Source organism: Thunnus thynnus, chromosome 16 (assembly GCF_963924715.1).
Source record: "Thunnus thynnus chromosome 16, fThuThy2.1, whole genome shotgun sequence".
Taxonomy (NCBI): domain Eukaryota; kingdom Metazoa; phylum Chordata; class Actinopteri; order Scombriformes; family Scombridae; genus Thunnus; species Thunnus thynnus.
This window is the reverse complement of record NC_089532.1, coordinates 26326149-26353886: the sequence shown is the minus strand read 5'-3', so window position 1 is coordinate 26353886 and position 27738 is coordinate 26326149. Positions and strand designations below refer to the sequence as shown.

The window sequence follows — 27738 nt, the reverse complement described above, 5'->3', positions numbered from 1 at the left end:
TTAACAGACGGGGTCTGAAAGGGCTTGATTCATGAAAACAGATAAGCATTTTTCCCTAAATGTTGTACTATAAACTCAGCAGTTTATACTGACGTTTAATGATCATAAAGCCAGAAAGACACTGCGTTCTCCACTGAGAGCAACTTCTCAACACTTTCATAAGGTGCAATTCACATTTTCTACACTATCGCTATGGCATTCTTCACCTACAGCACATGTTAACACCTGAGGGCATTTGGGATTTTCAGTAGTATCAGTAGTAGTGTCTGAGTGGTACATTTAGACTGCAAATAAAGTTACATTCTGTAAATACTGCAGAAAGGACATTATTCTGTATTGTTTCTGCCCAACTCATGAGTGCCATACTATACTCAACTGAAGTTACACACTCACTATGCAGACAAACCAGACGTTTGAAGTTAGAGCACTCTTAGCTAAAGCTAAATTTTCCATCTGCTGACAAAGGCTTGCTTACAAGAAAAGACTTTGAAAAACAACACAATTAAAGCTCTTTCACAGGAAAGCTCTCTTGGATAATGCACCTCATCCCCAGCCCCTTTTAGCACGGCTATTTGTCTAAAAAAAAAGATGGAACAAGCTTTTATCGATTTCCCTTTTTGTTGTACCTTTTCCACTGACTCCTCATATGCAGAACTCCCATGAATCCGGCATGACTTCTAAAAAGTGTCTTAATCGTCGCTTTAAAGGCCAAATCAAGATGAAAAGTCTGCAGCCGTATGAAGTTGACGACAGGAAAAAAAAAGAACCAAAGCGACGACTGCCTTGAAATTACGTTTACTGTCATATTAAAAAGAGGAACCTTCTTCTTTTTTGGGGGAGGGGGGGGGGAATCAGAGGAGCGTGTGGAGCTTTGAACTGTGCCTGGTGTGTGGAGGGAGGAGCACACAGTGTTTTTAACTCTAGCTTCATCCTCAACACATCTCCTCTCTCTCTTTTTCTGCTTTCCTTCCAGATCCACATCATTGACTTTGATGATGAGAATAACATCATTAATAAGAATGTCCTTCTGCACCAAGCTGGGGAGATATGGCACATTGGCGCCAGTCCTGCAGATAAGGCTGTGCTTACCACCTGCTATAACAAAAGTGAGTCCTACTGTTTCCTTCTGTCTCTGTTTCCCCATTCGCTGCCTCCTTATGCATCATGTTTCTCTTTTTCTTCCTTTGTCTTCTTTTTTCTTTTTCTCCGTGTTTCTTTTCATCAGATTACCTCATGCAGTTTAGTTGAGAATCATAACGTGGAGTCGCTCTTTAACAGGTGATCAATAACAGCTCGTCTGTCTTCGCAGGTCCGACAGCAGCAGCTGTGTTAGGAGTCATGTTCAGACTCTGATAGAATCAATACTAATGTGTGGACATGATGACCCACATGAGGGATAATAGCGGCAGCTGCAAACTCGCTATGGCTGGAGAAAATCTGTGAACCTCACATGTAGATCATCTGTGTTTTTATGTGAGGTTTTCTCGTGAAATTTACGTTTTTTTTTTTCTTTCAGCGTTATATTTAATTGGAAGTAGAGAAAAAAAAAGCTTCTATGATATAACAATCCTAATAAAGAAAACCTGTTTAGCAAAAAAGTCCTTTGGGATTGCAGGAGAAACTGTATCAGCGGTGTCAGAGCGTGCCAGTCCAATTTTGTTGAAACTGAACCTCGTATTTTTCAGCAGTGGTTACAACCACAAAAACCAGCACCCATGGCCAGATTAACAATAATATTTTATCACCCTCATAACCCTCTCAGTGTGATACAGTACACTGCTGTAGCTTTGATAAGAAACACTATTTTTATTTCAAATTGCAGGTGATAGGGCCGTAGTTTTCCTCCCCATTAACACATCATAGAGTAATAGAGTTATTCTAATCATTAACATGTGTCAAGATGCAAATACAGTTTTTGGAGGTATCACTAAAAATAGAGCCTGACCAGCACTGATACTGAGACTGATACTGGTTAGTTCTTATGATCCACAAGCGAACAAGTGCAGTTTCATATGATGGATGCAGTTAGCTAGACATAAAATCAAAGCCACATTTGATTTGATACATTTTTGTATACGCCCCTGAGCTCAAGATGAGTCATTAAACATATGAAAATATTTTATAGGTTGCATGTAACAAGAAATAACTGAACACAGGGACACAGGATTAGAACTGGGAAATGTATATTTTATTTCACTGTGGCTTTAAGTATCATTTATCTATATATACATATTTATTTATTAACACTCAGATGTGACGTTCTATGTATTAATATGCATTTATACATACGTATGCCTACAGTATTTTCATACAGGTTGCGTTATATTTAGTTGTTCAGATAACTGCCTGTATGAGAGTGCACATGTTATCTTGTATTGGGAGGAAGTAGGAGCTCTTACTGTGAGGATTGAAGAAACAGGTTGTTTTGTTGATGCAGTCGTTGCACGTGAAGCGTTTTGTGAGCATGGCTGTTGCCAGTAAAGCAGTTATCTAGTAACCCAAAAAGTCTTCTTGTTGAGTAACACAGAAACTCAGGTATTTCCTGTTTCCTGAGACATATCACACATAACTCTCATCACATTTAGACTCAAATGTTGCGAAATCCTCATCAAGACTGTTTTTGGGTTCATGTAGGACTCATCACTTACTGAAACTGAAGACACTGGGTTTTCTCGACCTCTGAGGATTTCTTGAATTTAAATATTGAAGAATTTTAACCATGATATGTATTTAACGAGTCAGTACAGTTGAAAATGATCTCATCAGTGCTCTGTGGTGGACAAACTATGTGATGGCGACATCGAAAAACAACACTGGCATTTGTACACCGCAGTTGTACGCAGTGTGCTGTACTGTACTGTACGCCACACCAATGCAGGAGTGACGCTTAAATTATAGATTACAATCTAGAGCTGCAACAATTAGTTGATTAATCAATCGACAGAAATTGAATCACCAACTATTTTAATAACCAATTAATCGTTTTGAGTCATTTAAAAAAAAATTATCCATGTTCCATCTTCTCAAATGTTCTGGTTATTAAGTTCTCTATGATAGTGAACTAAATATGGCTGGGTTATGGACTGTTGGTTGTTTGAGGATGTGACCTTGGGCTTTGGGAAACATTGATAGACCAAATGATTAATTGAAAAAATAATCAACAGATGAATCAATATTATTTATTAATCAATTTTAAAAATAATCATTAGTTGAAGTTCTATTACAATCTCATTTTAGTTACAATGTCCTGCCTATTGGCCAAGTGTCAATCTTAAACACAGTATATGTACAATATGTACAGTCTAGGCTATAGTGCTTTCTAAGGTCAGAATGGTGATGTGCCACTTGTGCTGTGTGTGTGTCAGAGAGTGTTTTTTAATCTCTGTGTGGACCAAAGTGAGCTAGACCTCGAGAGTGAGGACACTTCTTCAAAGGGTTGTTTAAAACTTAACACTCGGTTTTCAGATTGAGGTTACAACTGGGTTAAGGTTATGGCTATGGCTAGGGAATACATCATGGCGATGAGGGTCCTCTCAGGTGTAGAAGAGGTGTGTGTGTGTCTGAGGTTACGTCATACAGGAGCTGACAACCATGTCAGATGGGGCAGGGAGAGGTTGATGCAGAGTGCGCTGTAGGCCTTTAGGGGTAGATACTTCTGGGACAGGGTGTAGTCACTGTCTCCCCTCAACCTCCACTGCCCTCCTCTTCCTCTCCTCCTTCTCCTCTTTTTTTCTCCCCCTCCGTCTCTCGCTCTCTGTCAGCTGAGTTCTACATGCTTGAGTTCACAGAATGACAGCCACTCTGGACCGGGCTGAAACCCAGACAGCCCACTACGCACTGCTGCACACACCACACACACTCACACACACACACACACACACACATATATATACTGTACATAGAAACACACATACACACACACAGGAGTAATAAACACAAACACACATACACAAGTGAGTTCATATAGCGTTTCCATACCGCCTCCCACTGGCACTTTAGTATGTGAGCAAGAAAAGGCTTTTGTTCAAGATGATTGCTTGCCCACTTACTCCAAGTGCAAGGTTGTCTAAAACCACTCAAGAGCCTGTGGACTCGCACCACGTTGCTTTTTAATTTGACAAATAGGCCTAACGCCAGTTTTTCATAGCCCAACGCCTGCCCACACAATATCAATATCTACACCAAAAAGAAATTAGGCTATTTTGCTCTCACTTTTCTTTCTTTCTCTCTCTCTTTCTGCTCTGTCTCTCCCTCTCTCTGTGATTGGTTATGCCCTCCAGCCTCAAACTTTTACTCCAATTACTGTATCAATTCTACATTTAGTCCACTGGTTCCAATTAGCAGCTCTGGCTCTGGTGCGCTTGTGCCAAAATAACTCATTTGTGATGTGGATTTGGAGGAAAGTGTGTCCACGTCACAGCGTCAGCGCCTGTCCGCCACACACACACACACACACAGACACACACACACACACATAAAATAACAGTGTAACAGTATGTGAATGATTGTGTGTGTGTGTTGTTCTCTTCCAGCTAGTGACAGCAGGGTGGTGTCCTGTGCGGCAGTGTGGCGGATGCCCTCCGATTGGGAGACAGGAAGCCACGAGTCACCTGACGACTCCGCCCACAACCCCCAAACCCTGGAGCTGCTCTGTCACCTAGACGACAGCGCCCACGGCAACACTTCCTGGTAGGTGTTGCTGGGGAACAGTTGCATTCGGGTAAACTGCTGTGAGAGTTATAGTACAAGTGATGCACACTACGCATTACAACTTATTTTGAAAGTTTGAAACAGTAATGATAACTCAAAGTCCACTTACTAGCATTTTACTGGCGCTTTCACCTGAATCTCACAGTCTTCATCAGGAGACCATGTGTTGAAACCACCAGAGGAAAGAAAGCACATAGGTAGACTTTGAGTTAGAATTATGCTGTCAAACTTATTTTTTTTCCAATGTCTATAATTAAAACTTTGACACTCAACTATTTTGAAGGTGCTTCCTAAAGCACAATTAGTGACCCACATGATAGATTTTGTGCTGATCATGGTAATAAATAGGAAAAAGTAATACATACAGAATAAATCCTTGGATTTTATGGCACTATGTAAACCAACTATATAGCTTGAAGTTTGCTTGTATATGATGCCTCTATACATCACCAATATGTGCTCTGAAAAGCATTGGTAGGCACTTTGCTGTCTGATTTGCTTTCCTCAAATGAAGAAGCAAACAACCAACAGGTAGATTCAGGAAGGATATTTTCTTATACTGATAGAGGTTCAAAATTCAACTGGAATCATTTAGAAACTACAGTGAGCAGTGAAATCACTGCAGGTGGCAGAGATACAGGTTGTAGCCGGTAGGTTGTAGGCTCTCCTCTCCTCTCCTCTCCTCTCCTTTCTTGTTTCCTCCTCTGCCGACCTCTCCTCTCTTCTCTCTTTTTTCTTCTTCTCCTCTCCTCTCCTCTCTTTTTTCTTCCTCTCCTCTCCTCTCCTCTCCTCTCTTGTTTCCTCCTCTCTCCTCTCCTCTCCTCTCCTCTCCTCTCCTCTCCTCTCCTCTCCTCTCTTGTTTCCTCCTCTCCTCTCCTCTCCTCTCCTCTCCTCTCCTCTCCTCTCCTCTCCTCTCCTCTCCTCTCCTCTCCTCTCCTCTCTTGTTTCCTCCTCTCCTCTCTCTTGTTTCCTCCTCTCCTCTCTCTTGTTTCTTCCTCTTCTCTCTTGTTTCCTCCTCTGCCGACCTCTCCTCTTCTCTCCTTTCCTCTCTCTCGTTTCCTCCTCTCCTCTCCTCTCCTCTCCTCTCCTCTCCTCTCCTCTTCTCTCCTCTCCTCTCCTCTCTTTTTTCTTCCTCTCCTCTCTTTTTTCTTCCTCTCCTCTCCTCTCTTCTCCTCTTCTCTCTTGTTTCCTCCTCTGCCGTACTTTCCTCTTCTCTTGTTTCCTCCTCTCCTCTCCTCTCCTCTCCTCTCCTCTCCTCTCTTGTTTCCTCCTCTCCTCTCCTCTCCTCTCCTCTCCTCTCCTCTCCTCTCCTCTCTTTTTTCTTCCTCTCCTCTCTTTTTTCTTCCTCTCCTCTCCTCTCTTCTCCTCTTCTCTCTTGTTTCCTCCTCTGCCGTACTTTCCTCTTCTCTTGTTTCCTCCTCTCCTCTCCTCTCCTCTCCTCTCCTCTCCTCTCTTGTTTCCTCCTCTCCTCTCCTCTCCTCTCGTCTTTTGTTTCCTCCTCTCCTCTCTCTTGTTTCTTCCTCTCCTCTCTTGTTTCCTCCTCTGCCGACCTCTCCTCTTCTCTCGTTTCCTCCTCTCCTCTCCTTCCCTCTCTCTCATTTCCTCCTCTCCTCTCCTCTCCTCTCCTCTCTTTTTTCTTCCTCTCCTCTCTCTTTTTTCTTCCTCTCCTCTCCTCTCCTCTCTTCTCCTCTTCTCTCTAGTTTCCTCCTCTGCCGTCCTTTCCTCTTCTCACGTTTCCTCCTCTCCTCTCCTCTCCTCTCCTCTCCTCTCTTGTTTCCTCCTCTCCCCTCCTCCTCTCTTCTCTCTTTTTTCTTCCTCTCCTCTTCTCTCTAGTTTCCTCCTCTGCCGTTCTCTCCTCTTCTCTTGTTTCCTCTCCTCTCTCTTGTTTCCTCCTCTCCTATCCTCTCTTCCCCTCTCCTCTCTTCTCTCTTCTCTTCTAATCTCCTCCTCTCCATCTATACTCTTATTACCCTCTCTATCTGTATCTCTCCTCCATCTGAATGTTTTTTTATTTTTTTGGCTCAGACTATTGACTGGCCCACATCTCAGATTGTAGTCACGGCTCGATCCTTTTGTCTTACAGTCGCAGCTCCTGTGCACAATGCCTCGCCATAACTCACCGCCTATGAGAATGAAAATCAATGGTCATTCCCCTTTTTAGTCCACTGTTCATCGGCTGCCTCATGATTGCTATCATTTTTAGAGGCGCCAATCAGTTAGCGTGATGCATACTGTAGCAGGTGTGTGCGAGCGATAGATAAAGATGGAGGGGAATGAGGAAGAAGAAGAAGAAGGAAAGAGAAAGATGGAGAGAGGCTCACAAAGAAGAGCGCGAGATAGGAGAAGAATGATTGAATTAGTGCAACTGGGTGTATGTTTTGTGCTTGTGTGTATGGAGGAGGGGGGTTGTATGTGCGGGGGTGCACCCATGTACATTTGTACAGTATATATGTGTGTGTGTGTGTGTGTGTGTGTGTGTGCGTCAGGGGGCAGGTCAAGCAAGGCTGATGGCTAAAGATTGATGGCTGTGGACTCCACCATCTTAACACCCTGAGAGCTGTAACCCTCACAAGGGCACCACACTGTTTCTGTGTGTGTGTGTGTGTGTGTGTGTGTGTGTGTGTATGTGTGTGTGTGTGTGTGTGTGGTGAGGGAACGTGCATTTGGTGTTGTGAAGCCTGTAGCCTATGCTGTGCACTATTGGCTTCCCTAGATGGATGGCTTTGGTCTGCTGCCCACCTCCTCCATCTCTCCATGTCACACACACACACACACACAAACACACACACGCGCACGCTTATCCCCACTCACTCTGATAATGCTGGCAGCTTGCACCACTGTTAGTGTGTGTGTGTGCATGTTTGTGTATTTAAGCAGACAAAAAGTAAAGAGATTGGAGTTTGTATTCTTATGAGGTTTTTTTGTCTGTTTCATGTGTGTGTGCGTGTGTTTGTTCACCTGCCCGTGTGTGTTTGTGTCCACCGTAGCGTGTCTGCCCGTGTGTAGCCCGCATCCTCCATTCGTGTGTTTTCCGGTCAGCGTGCTCGCTTGCTGGTGTCCCTCCACTCCCACTAACAATAACACTTTCTCCTTCCTCCAAATCCCCTCATTGTTTGGGTGGGCAAACATTTGAGCCTCTGCCCTGTTGTGAAGCGTGCTCTGAATGGAAATATCGGCAAAATACACACACAAAAAAAGAACAGGGCTAAACAAAGCTCGGGGAAAATCATGTTTTTTTTGGTGCGTATGTGTGTGCATCATGGCGTTTTTTTTTTTCTTCTTCTCATTCTTCTCGCACTTGGTTTCGATAGGGAGCTGTGCCAGTTGAGCGAATCGATTCCCATGGAGCCATTTGAGCCAATCAGGGCCCTAGGAGGGAATGGTAAAGCGCAAAAGGCAACGAGGTTGATTTTCTAAAGTGGGGTGTGACAGGAGGGGGTAGGAGGTGTTTGTGGGTGTGATTGTGTGTGTTTGTGCACACACGCATGAATGCAATCATGTGTATTATTGTGCAATCATTTCGAGTGAAAGGCTTTGAGTCTTTCACTCGAAAGTATATACTGTATGTCTAACTCCTTTCATCCTGTAGTGCGAGAGAGGGTCTCTGTTGTCTGTGTATGTGGCTGGTCATGCAAACGTGTGTGTGAGTGTGTTTAGGTGGTGTGTATATGTGTGTAGCCGATATCTTGGTGATCACTGAGCGTGATTTTCACTGTGAGGGTCCCCTAGTCCCAATCAATTGGACCCCGGTAGTGGGCTCTCATGCAGACTATCAGCCCTGTGTGTGTGAGATGGGGGCTGTCGGTCGATTACAGTGCCTTTGCAATCCAGCCTCTTCAACCACATCTTAAATTAAACACCATGAGGTGGGCGCTGCACTGAAGGTTGTGGGTCTGGCGGTTTTTCCTCCAGGGTTTGCAGGTGCTAATCAAAAACGTTAAAGTACGTTATAGGATAATTACGATCACTACAACTTTCAGACTTTTGCCCATAACTTCTGTTGGGGTTTGATCATAGTTTATTGAATCAGAATCCAATATCAAAACAGCTTAAAACCACCGGTTTACATTGCATTCCTATAACATTGTTGGACTCACGATATCAGTTTTTAAAAATGAATCAAAATTGTTGCAGCTGAATCAGAGATATCATCTTTTTTTATTCCATGCATTCTTCTTTGTCAAAACTTGGAGGCTACATTACCCGAAATACAGCTCAACGGCTAACAGTTCAGTCTGAGATTCGGGGGTGTTATGCTAGTAGTCTGGAGCTGCTAGCCTCCAGCCCCTCACTTCTTTCTAGCTCCACACCCCCAGATTTTTTTCCTCCTTCAAACATGGAGTCTTCAGCTCCAACCGACGCTCACTCATCACTTGAGGCAATTTATTAGATTTCACACAGCTCCCTCTGGAGCCACGAAAGGCTTTATACAACTTTTTACACATTTGCAGTAGTACTCCTAAGACCTGTTAACTGACACTGAGGTGTAAAATCAGTGGAGTTCCTCTTTAACAGAAGCTAAATCCCTTATCAAATCTAATTAGGTTCAAATTTCAACAGTTGCAAGCAATTTAAGTTATAGCTAACTAAAGCTCCAAGATCTCTTATCACCCTTTGTTGTCTGACAGGGCAATAACCGTTTTGAGTGGCAGCCTAATTAATGTTCACAACCTGTAGCTACAACCTAAAAAGGAGATGAGCAGCAGAACATATGAAATGTTGATTAATTATGTATCTCATACATTGAAATAAAAGTTGTGGCCTACTTACTTTGCATGCATGGCTGTTTAATGACCTACTTCCTCCAAATACTGTAGGTCCTGCTTCAAAAGTTGATAAGCTTAAAGTATTTCTATGACTGAAAGACTCTCCTGAAATTGGTGTGATGCAATCAGCTACATCATTTATCTAGAGAGTCGCCACTCTGTTGGTCTGGTTGAACTACAAAAACAAACAACTGACTCTCGGTCAGTGGTGTTACAGAGTGATTTATCTTTCTCCTCAGAAAACTAGTGTGAGTACAGCTGATAAATGTTTTATTTTAGCCGTTACTGAAGTTACTCTTTGCTGATAAAAAAAAAAAACGGAGTGACAAAAGGATAGATAAGAGATATGTTAGTAAAGTGATATGTTGGCAAAGTTTTGCCTCATCTTGTGTCTGTTTGCCCTTCAAAAAGGTTTTCCCATTTCTACAAATAGTGTTTCCCACACCATGCCATGTGTGGTTGGGGTTAGGGTTTAGATCATTGGTTGGGGTTAGGGTTTAGATAATTGGTAGGGGTAAGGGTTTAGATAATTGGTTGGAGTAAGGGTTTAGATCATTGGTTGGGGTTAGGGTTTAGATCATTGGTTGGGGTTAGGGTAAGATTGGTGTGAGGTTAACCAGTGACTCTTGGTAAGGTATGGGGAAACAGACTGATAAAACACTGCATCCAAAATGGAACCAACAATTGGAACCAAAGACTAAATAGAGTTCTACTCATGAAGTTAATTGCTGAGATCTCCCTGATGTTGCTGCAACAAACTTTGACCTACCATACTTACTGATTTTTCTTTTGCAATCTGGGTTTATTACTGGCATAGACAGATACAGTTGTACAGTTGTAAATTGGTTCAGATAATCTTGCTAAACTTTAATGTTTATCCTGTCTGATCATCTGAAAATTAGTGCTTTTTGTCCCGTTGGACATGTTCAGAAATTATTTTTTTTGAGTACATCAATATCATATCCATTTGAAATGATGGCCAAAACTACAAAAACAAGACTGATTGGACTGAAAGATTGGAAACCATGGTAATTATTCTTTAACCCCAACCATCACCTCTACAAAACCTAACACCACTTTGCAAAAACGTCCTCTTTTTGAGCAACTAAAACTCAAACTGGTTTCACATACAGCAATATACACACACACACACACACTGCCCTTGGTGTCCCTGTATCCATGCTAAAATCTCAAGACACACACATACACACACTGTGTTTGTGTTGGCTCTGTATATGAGGGGCTGGAATTAAACTCATATGGATGCAAAGCACAGCAAAGCGGGGGAACAATCTGATGAGCCAGAGACATAGAGAGAGACAAAGAGAGAGAGAGAAGTGCATTCTGTCCCAGACTTAGATATATGGGGCTGTAAAACCTCCATAGCTCTCCCAGACAGTATTTACATACCATTCCAGTAGCCAGTGTGCCAGCTTGTTGCAGAGCTCAAGGTCAAAGGCACATAACTTATATTCTCTAATAAGAGAGGCAAGGCAATATGAGATACTGTACAACTTACTGTCTCTGCCTCTCCCTCCCATCTATTGCATGAATTAATTGATACTATAGGGAAGCATACGGCGTGTAAACCCTAAAGTGGGAGTATATTTTAATTGGTCCTATGGTGTGCTGATGTTTGGGAATGTGTGTGTGAAAGAAAGAGACATGCTGCAGTCTCCATCTATAAGGTCTGTGAGCTGCATTGAGGTACCCCACCAAGCTTTGTGTGTGTGTGTGTGTTCCTGTTCTTAATCACATTGTGGGGACATAAATATGTTCACATTATTGGGTCTCAACAAAAAGCTGGTACTATAAAGGTAAAGCATTACACTTTAAGGCTAAGACTTGATTTCCAGTTCAGCGTTGGTGGTAGGTATGTCGTGGTTATATTTCAAGGATGGGCTGAAAAAGTGTTTTTCAAATTTAAATTTAAAATAGAAATCATGATTTGGGAGAGTGCAATACAGTTATCATATTCTTAGAGCCATTATTTTAATTTGGCTCAAACTCAAGTTATTAACAATGTCTTAACAAGCTTAAAGGTGGTGAAATTAATCAGCGAGTTTGACAGCTAAAGTGAGAGCTGTTGCTGGGGAATTTACTCAGCTACAGCTAATTTATGTTCATTTTGAGTTGTTGAAACTAAAAAAAAATGTTTTTCTTGGCTGTTGTCTGGTTAATATGCTCAATGTTGTTATCTGTACTATTTACTCTTGGCCACAGATGATGGCATGACAGAGGATGAAGTCTTTCTCTAGATAAATAATCTAGCATTAGCTGGTCGCATCATGTTATTCTCAGAAGAATATAATTGTATTGTTTTTAATTTTTATTACCTTAAAAAATCAGTTGGGACCTTCAGGTGTCAGGTTAGCTTGTCAGTCTGTGAAGCTAACGCTAGCTGAAGCAGTTACAGTGCAGATCTGTCAACTGTATTATTAGGGGTCATGAGTCAGATATTAAAATATTGTAAGATGTGAGTAACTTTAAAGCTGCTCTAATCAATATTTTTTATATTAACAATGGATCAAATGTGAAACCTAACCCTAACCCCCTCCCCTTCCTTTAACTGTCCTTCAGCTAATTGTTTTGCACTATTTTGTTTCCCTCTCTCAGTCCTCATCAGCTGACGTTGCGACTAGCAGGGGAACATAGTGGGCTATTTAAAAGCTAAGAGACAGATATTTCCCTCAGGAGTTGGTGGAGACAAAAACAGAGCTAAAAGAGAATGAATATTGTTTGCTAACGAGTTTGCCGTTACAACTTACAAGGTGATGATATGTCAGTGAGTTTACAGCTGGTCTCCACAGTGCTCAAGTGGCAAAAAATCAGGTATTGCAGGTTTATGTTAATTTAATGTCTAAAGCATAGGCTAAGGTTGTTACAAATATTGTTTTTTGGTTTATTTTACTGAAAATATTTCAAAAAATTGCAATTACATACAGTATTTCCCTCAAATTGGTCCTGGTATTTGTTTGTAGGTATATTTAAGGATGAAGATACCCACTTCATCTGTTTGCATATTAGCTTCAGCTGAACTTGAATGCATCTTAGCACAAATGGAGGTCTCTCATCTATAAGTTGAATGGAGAAATTATTACACTGACCAATAACTCTGTCGCTTATGGCTTGTGAGGATTGTACTAAGACAGGAAATAAAGAAGCTATCTTTAAGGTTTAATTTAAGTTAATACAGTGTCCTCCTAAGTGACAACAAGCAGTTAGTGTGTGTCTGTGTGTGTGCATGTTTCTGTACATCCCAAGTCCATGACTTTCTGCTCCTCAGGAGGGCAGTAAAAGCTGTCTCTCAGCAGCCAGGAATTTACAACCCTTATAAACACAGCTCCTCACCTCCTCCCCTGCCTCCCTGCCACATTCCCTCGCTCGCTCCCCTCCCTCTCCTTCTCCATCTCCCTCTCCCCCGCTCCACCTTTTCTAATAGGACTATGCATATTTGAAACTGGGATTAAATCCAAAAGCAAACTTTAACTTTGTCTTCCCTCCCTTCCCCTGTCATTTCTTTTATCTCCGGCGAACACACTCACTTTCTATAACACACGCTCTCTCTCAAGCACTGGCATTGTTGCTGCCGCTTCAAGTTGACAAATGAGTCCAAGAAAATGGAGTTGTCTAATTGATGAACTCTTTAAATAAATGGCATCATTTCGTAAACCTCTAATGACAGAGGCTTTAAAGCTCTGACAGACTCAAGACATCCAAACCTTCAGCCAGACCACGTCTGCACCTCTGTGACATTTTACATCCTTTAACCCAGATTAGACACAGATTATTTTTTTTCTCCCGTGCAGAAAAGTCACACTGAATCAAAACCTTAACAAGCATATAGCAGCTTTTCCAGGCCAAGGTTATGTTTAGCTTATTGCCGGGTCTCTGACTGTACTGACATATTGCTTTTAAAGTCGACAGGACTCCCGAGTTAAAAGCACTGCTTTCTCACTTGGGTTGTGTCCTCTTTCTTACACTATGTAGTCGTGTCTCTGCCTTTATTTCTCTGTTAAACCCTTCCTAACTAAAAAGAACAAACAACAAAACCATACAAGTGATCCAATCAACACCGAGGGAATTATAAAGCAACATTTTGGGCTCCAGTGTGTCAGGTCTGGTTAGGTCCCTAAGGCTCGTGCACAGAATACATACTTTAAGTAAAGCGCAGTAGAGAATGAAAAGTCCAAGAAGCATGCAGTGAGGAATCAATACTCTGCAGAAAGTAGTATGCAGGGAGGAATCAAAGCTAAGTATGCAGTAAAAGCTACCACTCCTTTAACACCAGCGAGGCAACTCTATCCCACTGCTGTGTTTGAACACTAGATTGACAGAATTGGGGTGCTGGATTTGCCAATAAGTATTCTGTGCTATCCATGCAGAACTCAGTTGTATGCGATTGTCACTTCCTCAGGCCGTTAATGATCAGCTACTACAGCCCAGTTTGTGCAGATTAAACCTGTTCAAGGCAACCTCTGATAGAAGCCCGTAACGCTAAGGCATTCTATATGTTGTAGTTATCAATAAAAAGGGGTTTGAATTTGATCAAACTAGAGATTTCAAAGGATGTGGGGAAAAAAACTGAGAAATATCGGAAAATCTTTGACTACTTCTGTGCATCGTCTCAGGGGTGGGCCACAGATTTTTGGTGTTGGTTTCTGTACAGACACAACAACAAAACTGGATACAGTCACTATTCCCAGCTGTTGTCCGCCAGGAAAAAGTTCTAGCATATAACTTTCCATAAAACCTTAAAATGAATGTTTGTTCATGGATTAAACCAACGACATCCGATGTGTTAGTCAGGGTATAGGCAGCCTAGCTTAGCATAAAGAATGGAAGAGTTTTTGTCTGTCTATGCACAGGTTAAACAAACAGGATACGTCCTGTTAATGAGTGAGCTTTAGAGGTGTTGGTAGGTGAACACAACAGGGGTTATTTTGAGTCAATCACACATACACTACATACTGATGAAATGTATATGAATTTTCATCTGATAATAGTCCCTAACAAGTATTTGAGTCAAAAAAACCTCACTGAGCCTTCAAAATGAAACTATTTACTGTATTTCTGATCAGTTTTGAAAGATTTTTGCCTTCAGTAGGAACCAGTGGGTTTGAGTGCTAAAGTCAGAGTAGGGAAGTCAGAAGGTATGCAGACAGACTAACACATTGTTGGTTTTTTTTCATGGATCTGTTGAAAATAAGAAAAATATAGAATAACACATCTTATTTTTGAAGATGTTGCTTATTGTGGTTTGTCCGTTTTTCTCATTCACAATATGTATGATCAGTCCAAACATAATACATCACCAGCTTTATTCCATCCAAATACTTCATCAACACAGGACTGCTCTAGCAGGCAATCAGTATGCAAACCTAACAAATGTGATACCTTTTATAATGTGTAATACTGTTGTAACTTTCTGTACACATGTTTGACCAACAAAAGTATTCTAATTGACTGTGACTCTGTGGTTTTATGTGTGTGTCTTTGTGTATTTACAGCGTGCTCTGGGAGCCCATGGGGGATGGCAAGCATGTGATTTCATTGGCCGATAACCACGCACTACTCTGGGACCTGCAGGAGAGCTCCACACAGGCCACGGTAAGACACACACATACACACACGTACACACACACACACACTGTAAACCACAGTACATATACAGACACGCACACCATATCACACAATAGCTAACTCATTATTTGATAACCACCATATCGTCTTGGTGTTATCAGACGCACACATCCTCTCTCTGCGACAACAGCAGAGTGTCCACTATTCATTCTGTCTCTCACACACAAACACACACACACACACACGCACAAACACACACACAGACGAATACTCACACAGTATCTGGGCAGGTTTCTAAGTTGTGGCCACTTTAATATTATTCTCTTCAATCTCTCCCTCTGTGATAGTGATAGTCTTGTTTAATAAGTAAGAGAAGTCACTCACTGTATCTGTTTTCACAGTTCACTGAAATAGTGCTGGTGCAGTGTCACACATTGTGTTTCACATGAAGCGTACAGAAACTGTGCTGTGCTACGTATGTGTGAGTCCACATACATCTGTGGATGTTCAACAATCATCCATATGGGTTAGTGGAACATCTCATTGCAAAGGTGTGGGCATTATTATTCTGTGATTAGTGTGTCTCAGGGGACCAAGAAACTTTTAAGGAACTCAGGAACTAAACCTGCTTTTTGACCAGAGGAACCAGGGACTAAGTTTAGTTCCTGTTTGGTAGTTGCTAGTACCAGAAATAGTCCCTGCTCTGAGCGTAGTGCTTTCCAACTGCTCAGGGACTATTGGAGCACAGTTTGCAGGGCATGTTGTTCAACGGTCAAACACAGACCTGTGTACAGCTTCATTCACAGGATAAAGAAGTATTTGAGCGGCTCTAGTATCAATATTATGATGTGGGGTGGATTAATTATTAATGTTTATTAATGTGAAAAACAAAGTTTTGCCGTCAGGTTCCTGAGTAGTTTAAAAAAAGATAAAGAGAGGGAGACAGTCTGTGTGTCTCCCAACGAGCCTAGAGGTCGAGAGATATAGTGAGTGAATGAGAGAGAGGGAGCGGCAATTAGAGAACAAAGCCAGCGAAGGAGAGAAATATTCTTCATTTGGTAAAGTAATAAAACACTCAGACGATGATGCGACCCTGTCTTGTTTCCACGTGTGAAAATTGCGTTTCAAACGCCGTCATTTCTTAATCCATCATCAAATGACTTTGCTTAATCTTCAGCTCCTTCACGTGTGGCGGAATTGAAAATGGGATTGTGCAAAAGGGACTTTTTTTTAGTTCCCAGTTAATTCCAGTGGTTCCAGAGTTCCTGGAAGTGTTTGGTGGAAAAGGGCTTTTATATGCAGTAACAGCCTCCACCCATCTAGGATGCTTTCCACTAGATTTTGGAACCTGCCAGCACTGATGCTGAGTGATAAGCGGTCTCTCTCTCAGTTGGCGTTCCAGCTCCTCCCAAAGGTGTTTGATGGGGTTGAGGTCAGGGCTCTGTGCAGACCAGTCAAGTTCTTCCACTCCAAACTGAGAAAAGCTTTTCTTTATGGAGCTGGCTTTGTGCATTACATGTTGAAAGAGTTTCCCTAAACTGTTGCCACATATTTGGAAGGGAGATGAACTCATTCAAGACATTTCTGCTCAGCTCTGTCCTATCCCTACCCCACAAAATTCCACAATAATGGCTTTTAATAAACTAAAAATAAACGGATCACTATGTAACTGGTGTGTGTAAGTACTTTTGGTCAGTTCACTTGTAGTTGTGTCCTTCCTAATGCAAGGTGAAGAGGCTCTTCACTGTAAATTCCCTGTCTCCAACCCACCGGCTTTGCAATTAAAATGCCCATTACGTATTTAAAGACTCAAGATAATGGTGTGTGTCAGGTGTACATGTGTGTGAGGAAGAAGTAATAGAGTAGCTGTGTGTGTGTGTGTGTGTGTGTGTGTGTTGTTCCATTAGAAGCCACGAGCGATGAAGAATATAGATGAGTCATTAGTAATTCATGCACTCGTTGAGGGACTCGCATAAAGGGCAGCCAGGTCACACACTTAAGAGATGTGCATGTGTGTGTGTGTGTGTGTGCCTGCACGTGTGTTCATTTGGTCACTCAGTAATCTGGACGTTTGAAAAATCACTGGTCAGAATTTGGATAAATGCATGCACACTCTCGCCCCCGCTCTCTCTCAATCTCTGGCTCTGTCAATGTACGTCTGCAGGGAATGTACTCGATTAATTGATTATTGATTATTCTTCTTAATTCACATTCACATCACTCAAGGGCATGCGGGGGCGTTTAACTCTCCCCCCGTTTTTTCAGGAGGTGTAATGATTACAGTTGTCCGCCAGATGAAGCAGCCTAACACACGGTGCATATCAGGGTAATAATTAGTTTATCTGGCAGTCGGAGGAGACGCGTTGTAAATATTGCATTGAAGAGAAGTTGGTCATGTTCCAGGATGGCTGAGGAGTCATGAATGTTGCTTCATGTTGCATGGCCTCACACCAACATTTGTCCCTACTGTGCCTTCATGAATATTAGCTTCAAGCCAGCGTTGTTCCCTCTGTGTTGACACTTTCCAACTCTGTTGGCAAATTAAAGTTGGTTGCCTATAAAGTTTTGTAACTCTGCTCAAGTGTGTTTCTTGTTTTATTACATGCATAGACTTTATCCTCCGGGCTACCTATATACTTTATACTGTGCATATTTAAGATCCCCTTAAAGGGATGCACATTTTCATTATTCATACATTTTACAACCATGTTTACACATAGCGTAACTGTACTGTCATGTTCATGCTGAGGTTGATATTTTGGAGGGAGAAAACTCATTCTGGAAGTCTGGACTCAAGTCTTGCCTCTTAGTACACTGGAATTTACCTTAATGGTTATTGTTTGATTGTTTTTTTGTTTGATTGTTTTCTGCATTCCTTCACATACATGGGGACTGGAAGTGTATACTGTATGTAATTATGTTATGCAGATATTTCCTGATTGGTTAAACAAATCCTCAATAAGGAAAACTGAAACATAGTGCACCAAAAGAAAGCACAAGGAGTGCAAAAAGCAACACTTGTCTTTACTCTGGCTATGCTCTAACCGAAATAACTACCACAGTGTGAAAGCAGGAAGCACTGACATTATAAGACCAATCAGCAGAGACTTCATTAGCGTGAACAATTATCTCATTGTGACGTCATTGTATTTTTTTTAAAGGTGGTAGTGAAGCCGTGAGTAGAGTCTAGACACTGGTGGAGGTGATGGATAAAGAGAACGGTGAGTTCTGGATGATGAGAAGAGGAGCGGGCCTCTGGCGAGCTCAGACCTCGGCGCTGAAATGATGAAACCGGAGGTGAACGGGGGGGTGGAGGAGGAGGGTCGCAACAAATCGCACTGAAATGACAGCTGACGGCAACAGAGAGAGGAACAGATTTCAAGTTTGACAGCCAAGACGTGATTGGCTGATAGAGATCGCGGCAAAGTCTGATTGGTTTAACGCCCCTAATCAGCTGGTGGAAGCAGGAGAAGAAAGAGAGAGAGAGAGAGGAGTGAGAATGAATGAGTAGTCTTTCTGCTTGAACTTACGCTAAACTTCATATGTTTGTTAAATTTAGAGCAAAAAAAACAACATCCTGTAAATTCTCAAATAAAGCAAAATCTGTAAATTGAACTCACTACGCGGTTTGATTTAATAACATCAACATAAATGAATCAGCATGAACGTAAAGTCCATATAGACAAAGTAGAGAGGAATGGCTGAACCCAAAGCTAATACTCATCTCACTTGGTTTGCACTGGTAAATTTATTTAGTAATCTGTTTAGCAATCTGTGTTTATTTGCCACTAGTGCGCTCTTGCACCGCCCCACAGCAAATGTAACGTTGAGTCACGTCTTTGCATTTGCTTAACATGCCTCTAAAATTCACTTTTAGTTCAGTTTGAACACATTTTGAAGGAATGAAACACAAACATCACATTCTTCAGTTGGCGTGGAACACGGCCTACCACACTGCAGTATTTACAATAGGATATGTCAGCCTGCCGCGTACGTACACCACATGACCTAAAATAAATAAGAAAATCTGATAAATAAACATTAGTGGATTTATATTTTCCTACAGTATAAATCTCAGCACCTGTAACTATTATACATGGATTTGTACTTCTTGTGATCAATTCAGTATCTGGTTGTTTGTGTGTTTGCGCGCGTACGTGTGTGTGTGTGTGTGTGTGTGTGTGTGTGTGAGGTCGAGTAAGACCAGAGGCATCCGCCGACATTGGACAACACAGCTATTAACTCCTGTATCGAGGGAGAAGAGGAGAGGTGGAAAGTAATAGGGGGAAGTAGTTTAATGAGAAAGGGAGGACAGAGAAAGAAGGAGCGATGGAGGGCCCGGCTGATTGGAAAGATGGAGGTGAGGAGAGAGAAAGAGGGGGAGATATGGATGAGGAAAGAGAGTGGGCTTGATGAGGAGAAAGGGAATGAAAAAGAGGAGAAAGAGCTTGGCAGCCAAGACAAATTCCTCCAGTGCTGATGAGAATGCTAATCTCCTTACCTCCGTCCCTCCTCCCTCCTTCCATCCCACTCTCCTCTCTCCCGTTCCCTCTATCTGTCAGAGGGTGATGTGTTCATCTAAAGCCGTGTCCAGCTGCAGCATGGATGTGTGTCTCTCTCTCAAGGACCTGGCCTAGATTAGTGTGTGTGTGTGTGTTTGCGTGAGTGTGTGTATGCATATATAAGAGAGGATCATGAGCATAAGCGTACCAATGTGCATTGTTTGAAGATTTGTGTGTGTGCGTGCGTGCGTGTGCGTGTGCGCGTCTGCATGTGCATATGCATGGCTCATCAATTAGAATCGCTGGTGGGATTGAGTGAGAACATCTCCGCTGGCTCACTGCACACCCACACACCTTGTCCTGCACATCTGCTCACACACACGTACACAAGCACACACACGCACACACACACACACACACTCTGTCTTCCGGAGTCTGGAGGAAGCATAAATGCATGGCGATTTGACAGATAGCTTTGCATTAGTGCCGCTTGCGTCCTAAATGAATGCGTCCCCTAGTGTTGTGTGTGCTGCCTTGTTAGGGCCCTTAATTTGGTTAGTGCACTAATAAAGCTGGGAACCTGGGATGCACGAATCTTAGGCTTTGCTGTTGCACCACTAGAGTATCTGCAGAGGAGAGTCCTACTCCAGGTTTCCCACTGATCATAGAGTTTTTATTCTGTCAGGTGAACTTGATAAAAAGAAATAAGGGAATATCAGCAAATATGGCAAATGAGTCACTTTGCAGAAAGATACCAGAGGATGTTAGACAGCTTGTTTCAAGTGGAAAAATAAAGACAAAATATATCCTTTCTTTCTGTGTTTGTTGTGTATGTCCAAAAAAGGACTGTATACATAGATTTATCCAATCAAATATGGTTTTGGGAGACGAGCTCACGCTTCTCATTATATTGTAGTAGCTGGATTAGTGATGTGAAACAAGTCTTTCAAACTCAATTTAAAATTTTTTTTTTTAAAAATAGGTAGTTAGTCATTGCTATGTGAGTATTTTCTTATCTGATGCCCCTAATGGCAGGATGACGCTGTTTGTCAGTGGCTTCCAAGACACAGTAAGGGTTAAGATGTGGTTAAAGGTAAAATCAGCGATTCTAATCCAATGTACTTTTTGTGAAATTCAGCGAATGTCTCCTCACGGTCTGCTAGCTGTCCTCTCTGTGTTCATACACAGCCCTGGCTCTGTAAATGGGAAACAAACAAAGTGACTGGTGAACTGGAGAGAGAGAGAGGCAGTGGTCAATTCACATAGAAGGTGTTTTCTCACAGAACAGATTAACTTCTGTTTTATTAAATGTATCAATCCACACTGAATCCCAGACAGTCTCACCGAGGCCTCTTGTGTTTTTTTTACACTCTGAGTTTGTTTCTGTCGCGTTTAGTGAAGTGTAATCTGAGCAGGCAGCTGTTTAAATCACATAAATATCCCGCTGTATGTGTGTTTTCAACTTATTAACTGTACCAGTGATTTCTTCCCCTGTAGACGACATGCAAACTATTTTGGTTCAGTAAATCTGTGCTGTCAGTCAGTCTGGTGAAGGTAGTTTGTGCGGCCGCTGTCCTCTCAGCTCTCCAGGAGCTGCAGCTGACAGACGGCTGCTTCTGTGGACAGAGACGCTGAACGCAGGTCGAGTGAGAAGTGAGGAGGCTGCAGAGAGGTGGAGAGTGTGGCTGGACTGTTGTGCTCACATGAGACAAATTTTTTTTTTCTGCTTGTGATAATGTGTGAGAGGAACAGAAGTGACTCTACAGCTGACACATTGCTCTGGATTCTACCATATTTCTCTTTTGGGCGCTCCCTTGGCAATGTGCGTTCTGAAGGAGCATGAAGGGAGGAGTGTATTTCTTTGGATGTTTAGTTCAAATATCAACAATCTTTCTCCAGAATGACTGACTTTACCTTTAAGGCTCAAAAATGTCTGGGTTAAGGTAGAGAAAGATCACGGTCATGGTTAAACCGTCATTTACTGGAAATGGGAAATGAACAGTGGCCTCGTGTGTTAGACTCACACTATGTTGACTCATATATCCACCCTGAACTCTCCCCTAACTGGCACTATAACAGTGTTATGCTACACCTGCCTTTGCTTTTTGAGAGACAGTCATACTTTACTTGGCTACTTGGCTACAAAAGGTCCTTCGCAGGTAAACTGTAAATTTACATATGGGTGGTGTTTTAACAAAACAACCAATACTGTCATTTTTTACTCAATCAAATAAAATCCCTGAATGATTTGATCAAGTTCCTCTCATATTGCACATTTTTTCACTTTGACATTGTGGCCAATGTTAGCATCATTGTTCACATAGTGACCTACGTACTTTATACAGACCTGCTGGATTATAAAAATATATCCATTAAAGATAAAAATTTAATCATCCCTGGCCAATACTGGAATATCATCTTTGAGATCTTTAGACTGAAGGGTCGGTATACTCCTTCAGACATGCATGTCACATATTAAAATAGCTCCAGAAACCCAGAAATTCCATTCCACTAACTGACAGCTGTAAGACTGGGTCGAAAGCTCTGAAAAAAGCCAGTACATATATGAACTTTGATTTTAGAGCATGTATTGCGTAACATGTGTAAGGGTTAGGGTTAGGGTCAGGGGTTAGGGGTTAGGGTTATAGGTCACTATAGTGTTAATGTTAGGGTTAGGGCAGTTGACTGTTGACATTACTTCACATCCTCACCAGAAACTCCAGTTCTTTCAGTTATTTCTCTCCAGTCTCTCTAATTTTTCCTCTCCTCTCTGTACATTTAAGGACATTCATAAAGCCCCAGAATTTTTTAAGGTTGAAACATTTTCTACTCACGTGTACACATTTTGCGTCACTGTGCGCCGCCCTGGGCGAATTCACGCCTAATTGCGTCTTTCCATTGATTTTGTATGCAGTCGTGCCATCTTGAAATTCCCTTCATGTTCTGTCTGAACACACAGTAAAGATGCTCTTACTGCCATTTCATTGTGCCTTTAATGTAACACGTTGCAGCATATCTGTTTTGCTCATGATTCGTCTGCTCAATAACTCCAGTTTAACATAACAAATCTTGTAAATTACCACTTTGATAAACCAAGATGCAAGAATATTTTTATTTAATGGAGCCACTCTGATTTCGCCATGAAAATTCATGGAAAAGTCCTGGAATTTTATATCAAGGCCACAACGGAAGCCCTACTTTTCGCTCCATGTCCGATTTTTATCTGCCCCCTCCTCCTCTGCCACCTTTCACCGGTTCCTTTCTTTGGGCTCCTTTCCTTTCTTCTCTTCTTCAACCTCTTTGTTCTCTTTTATCCCGTCTGCTTTTCTTTCTCAGTCTTCCTCCCTCCCTCCTGCTCTGTCGGCCTCTCTCTCTCTCTCTCTCTCTCTCTCTCTGTCTCGTGTTTGCTCTCCCTCTGTCCTCTCTAGCTGAAATAATGAGTGTACCAGGGAGCTGTGCGGTGACGGGGCGATCGATGATCCTTGCTCCAACAAGCAGAGATGGGGAGAGAGAGAGAGAGAGAGAGAGAGAGAGAGAGAGAAAGAGAGAAATGGGAGAAGGAAAAAGATGAGGATAAAAATCCACAGATGGTCAGAGGGCAGAGAAAAATGGAGCAGTGTGATGCTGCTTTTTACAATTGTTAGATGCATCATAGTTTAAGGGAAAGATAATCATTTCCAAAGCCAGCCTGCAGAATTAATTGGATTCCATTTTTAAAGTAGCCTGATGAAGTGATACGCATTATAATTCAAAGTCCTTAAAGTGTGTTTGACTTTTATTAATTTGGCCTTCATTGTTGCCCTGTAAAATATACTAGCAGATTTGATAAATATTCAATGACAATCATGTCGTGTTGTTTGAAAGGCCGTAAATGTTACAATTTAACCTGACTGCCTTTCAGCTGAACTGCTCTTATTTTTGGATCCAGTGACATTTTGTCAGTTAAATGTTTTTCTGTTGAAAACCCTGAGACACTACAATACATTTAAATGAGTTTCAAACAGCCTAGAAAGGCTTGTTCGATCCAGCTTTCAACACTCATCGGTATTAAAAGCTCCGAGGGCTCATGTTCGACTCACCAGTTGATCCATAAGTAACTGAGCGATCTAGTGGATAGATCCCCACCATGGGACCAAGGAGAGACAGGGGTCAGCAGGGTCTGCTGACTGAGCAGCAGGTTACAGAGGAGACGGGCACAAGCTGCGACCTCCCACTACACAAGGAGTATGAGTAGTTGTTCTCATTTCAATGCCCATTAGCACGTGAGCATTTCTCACATACTAATCCATATGTAGGAGCATGCTACAGGCAAGAGAGAGTGGAACAAATTATGAAGAGATGCCTTCATTGCCAGTTTGTATTTAAAGCTACAGGAGCAATGCAGATTATTAACGCTCCTGGTGATGGTAACTTTTGGAAAGACATGGAATCTAATTTCACTTTATTGTTCAGTCCAATCACTGCAATACTTTCTAGCTTAACAGGTAATTTAAAGCTGCACTTACTGATATTTTAGCCACTAGGGGGCAGTGTAGCAAGCTAAAAACACTATAATAACATATTATCACCTTGATATGGCAAACAAGCTAGCAAACAGTTGCTTATTTACACATCAAGCAGACACAGAGCAACATTAGCATTCATTTGGAATGTGAATCCAATACTTACTCTCTTTTTAGCTCTGTTTTGGTGTCAACCAAGTCCTGAGAAAAATGTCATAAAATAAAGCTGCTAAATATAAGCTTTAGCTTTAGCTGCAAACTATCTGGCTTCCATACCTCTGAGTGGCTGCCTACATCTCAGGCTGTTTCCACTAGTTGGAGAAACAATCAACCAATCAGAATTTAGTAGGTAGGATTAAGAATGGCGGCCTCATCTTTCTACATAGCATAGTCTGATTATTAACATGATGGTCGCCACGTTGTCGTTAACTTTTTGTCTGCCATTTGGTGTTTTGCAGACGGTGTACAAGCTGAAGGTTTGGTGTAAATGTGTAAATGTGCAGGCAGTTAGCCAATAATGCCCAAAATATTAGTACAGAGTCATACTGAACGATCGTAGTTTTGAGTGTGTGGCCTGCAGAGAAAATTACTTTTAATAATGCCTCATTATGCTGATTGAATGCACTGTACCGGCTGAACCTATCACAGATATTTGCATGAAATTGATGTCCCTGCTCAGAGATGGTAATGAGGTATGTTGCCGCTCTCTGCAGGTCTCCAGCACTGCCACCCTGGAGGGCAAAGGTCAGCTCAAGTTCACCTCCGGCAAGTGGAGCCCACACCATAACTGCAGCCAGCTCGCCACAGCCAACGACACAGCCATCAGAGGCTGGGACCTTCGCACCATGAGGTGAGCTTTACTCACTATGACAGGTCTGAAAATACATTATTCCAGTACATTCTGCACACATGTACTTTTTCTGTATTCTGAGCCCTTTCTGCAAATCCTTGTATTGATACTTTAAAAGGCTTTTTTATGTCATGAAGACCTCTCCTCCTATTTTACTGAATTTATCATTTTCCAAAAAAAAAAAAACCCCACCGTTGATAAAACATTTACTATTATATGCTGAATAACGCTGGTTGCCATTAATCCAGTGCCAGGAAGAAGAGTTTTGACGCAGTGCTTTGGTCACATTGTGGATTGAACATGAGGCATGTTGTCTGTAAGCTTTGCCACTCAGTATTAAGATACTTTTTTTAACATGGCAATTTTCCACACACACCTGACTTTAAACCAGTCTGATGTTTTCCAACAGCCTGCGTTTAAATCTGACAGTAGTGAGTCATGTAAGAGCCATGTTAGTTCAACTCTCATAGCTTAGCAATTCCAGCGTGTGTTTACATGTCATTACAAGATATTTCAGCGCAGTACACACAAATGTGCCTTTAATTTGACTCATCATGCTGAATGAAAATATTACAGATGAGTTTTGCCACTTTTCCCCCTAATCCACATCAGCACCGCACATGTGCTGCACTGTGTTTCAAATGTAAAAAAACTCTTTATTCATTTAATCCAAAGCACCTTTGTTTATATGTTATTTCAATATTGTGTTATCCATTCAGTGATATTTAATCAGATCTTCTTAGAGCTGGGTATCGCTACTCAATACTGTTTTGGTACCGACTGAAATTTTGCATTTTTTAGGAGTACATCAATTGATGAATGATTTAAAATGTTGTGAGGGGCTGCTGCACCTGTTGCATCATGCTCGTTATGAATGTGAGGTATCATTTCTTAAAGTCAGGTGTCAACAAATGATAATCCACAGTATTGCAATCAAGTCATATCCTGAACTCCTTGGAAAAAAAAAAAGAAAGAAAACATTAATTGCCACACTTCCTCTTTCTCTAAGAATACTGTTATCAACACTCACATTCACGTTCTGAAATGTTTTGCTGGTGCTAAGTAGCAAGAATGAACACAAGGAAAAAAGAGCAGAAAAAGCCTGCACTGCACTTTTGTGTTCCAAAATACAATTTTGATCCACATTCCACATTTTGTGTTCACGTGTGAAATGAGCATCCAGGAGTGTGTGTGTGCGTGCGTGTGTGTGTGTGTGTGTGTGTGTGTGTGAGCAGTGATGGGAGGCAGAGTGTTCTCTGTGGAGGAGCAGAGACAGCGGCGGTGACAGCGGACTGAGCGGCAGAGGGAATCTCTGTGAATTTCCTCTTGTCTTGTTATGACACATTTTGTTTGCAGTCCTGTGGTTGTTCATGAATCTAATGGAGTGCACGCATCTCTCCGGCGCATGATAAAGTGCGAGGCGGCGGAACACTAATGCTCCTGCTTGACATGGAGCATGTGTACTACCACACGTTAACCTTGTAACTGCAGGTTATCAGCAACACACCTTCCAACCTCTATTTGTGTGTGTGTGTGTGTGCTTTTTGTTTGCGCTCCCTGTGTTTTGCGAGGTGCGTGATGAGTGAGGTCAGCACACGTGTACGTGTGGGCTCTGCCGGAGGAATAATAATCACCTCGCTATCGATCGCCATGATAACAGCAAAGTGCCGAAGAGATTGAGAGAGGTGACGGGTGAAGGAGAGAGAGAGACGGGAAGGGAGAGAATATATTTACAAGATGCGTATCACAGGCCCAGATAAGATGGTTGAATCATTGATATCACTCCCCGTCAGCCCCATAACAAATTAAAGAGTTCCTGCACGCTCCGTTTTGGCCGTTCTCCTCCCGCTGTGTATTTTGAAAGATGCAACAGTGCTGATTTGGCCGTCGGCACAAGGGGAAGGAGGGGGCGGCAGCACAGGGCTTGTTAGCAGAGACCACAGTCTCATCTCTGATATGTGAAAACACACTATTATTATTGGAGGGGACAGCTGCAGCCAGTAGAGGGAGCAGCATGCTGTTACTTTTTACAAAACGTCAAATTTTCCACCTAAAACTGGAAAAGTCATCTTATTCCACACTGTCTGACCGTATCACATCTTCACATATATTCACATATATATACATCACATATTCTGTATCAGCTTGTTGCAGCTGAAATAGTCAAACGTCATCAAATAGAAATATTCATTGTATTTGATCATATATCATTATAGACATATTTTCGCAAAATTCAGCCTGTCATATTCAGTATCCTTGGAAACTTTGGGACCTCCACTAGAATTTGAAATAAAGATCTGTGGGTTTGAACAATATTTGGGTGCACAGTATGTGTTTTTACTGACTAGCATATTTGTGGGCTGCTGCTTGTTAAAATAGCTTTTAATTGAGCCAAATATAAACATCAAGGTGTCAACAGGGCTGACATGAATGATTATGAAGTACATTTATAACACAGATGATACTTTTATATGGATAGGGAGAATATTAATGTTTATATGAGGAATAAATTCCTGATTTAAGCCTCAAAAGTCATTGAAGTTTCCCTTATTTGCAATGATGTCAAGATACAGAGTTAAAAAGAAAATACGCAGAGTTAAAATCTATTAAAAGAGGAAAATACTCAGTGAAAACAGTTGAGCACTGAGATGTTTCTTCACTGGAGATATTTGTTTTTCTTTGTATTTATAGTATCTTTATGTCAGGGAATAATAATAATAATAACCTTTATTTATCACTTTTTCTTGAAAAATAAAAAAGATAAGGACTAGGAGATAATACTCAAATAAATGTGAAAGATATAGTTTACTAGATTAAAATGTATA

The 27738-nt window shown here is 41.7% G+C and overlaps 1 protein-coding gene across 1 annotated transcript in view; it reads left to right on the top strand.

Annotated features, from left to right (window-relative positions):
- The window catches only part of eipr1 (EARP complex and GARP complex interacting protein 1), a 57882-nt gene that overhangs the window by 11301 nt on the left and 18843 nt on the right, over positions 1-27738 (top strand). The window contains exons 3-6 of the mRNA XM_067615039.1: positions 974-1106; positions 4533-4689; positions 14987-15086; positions 24777-24913. Of these exons, the coding sequence (XP_067471140.1) occupies positions 974-1106; positions 4533-4689; positions 14987-15086; positions 24777-24913 (527 nt within the window). The remainder of the gene's footprint in view (positions 1-973; positions 1107-4532; positions 4690-14986; positions 15087-24776; positions 24914-27738) is intronic.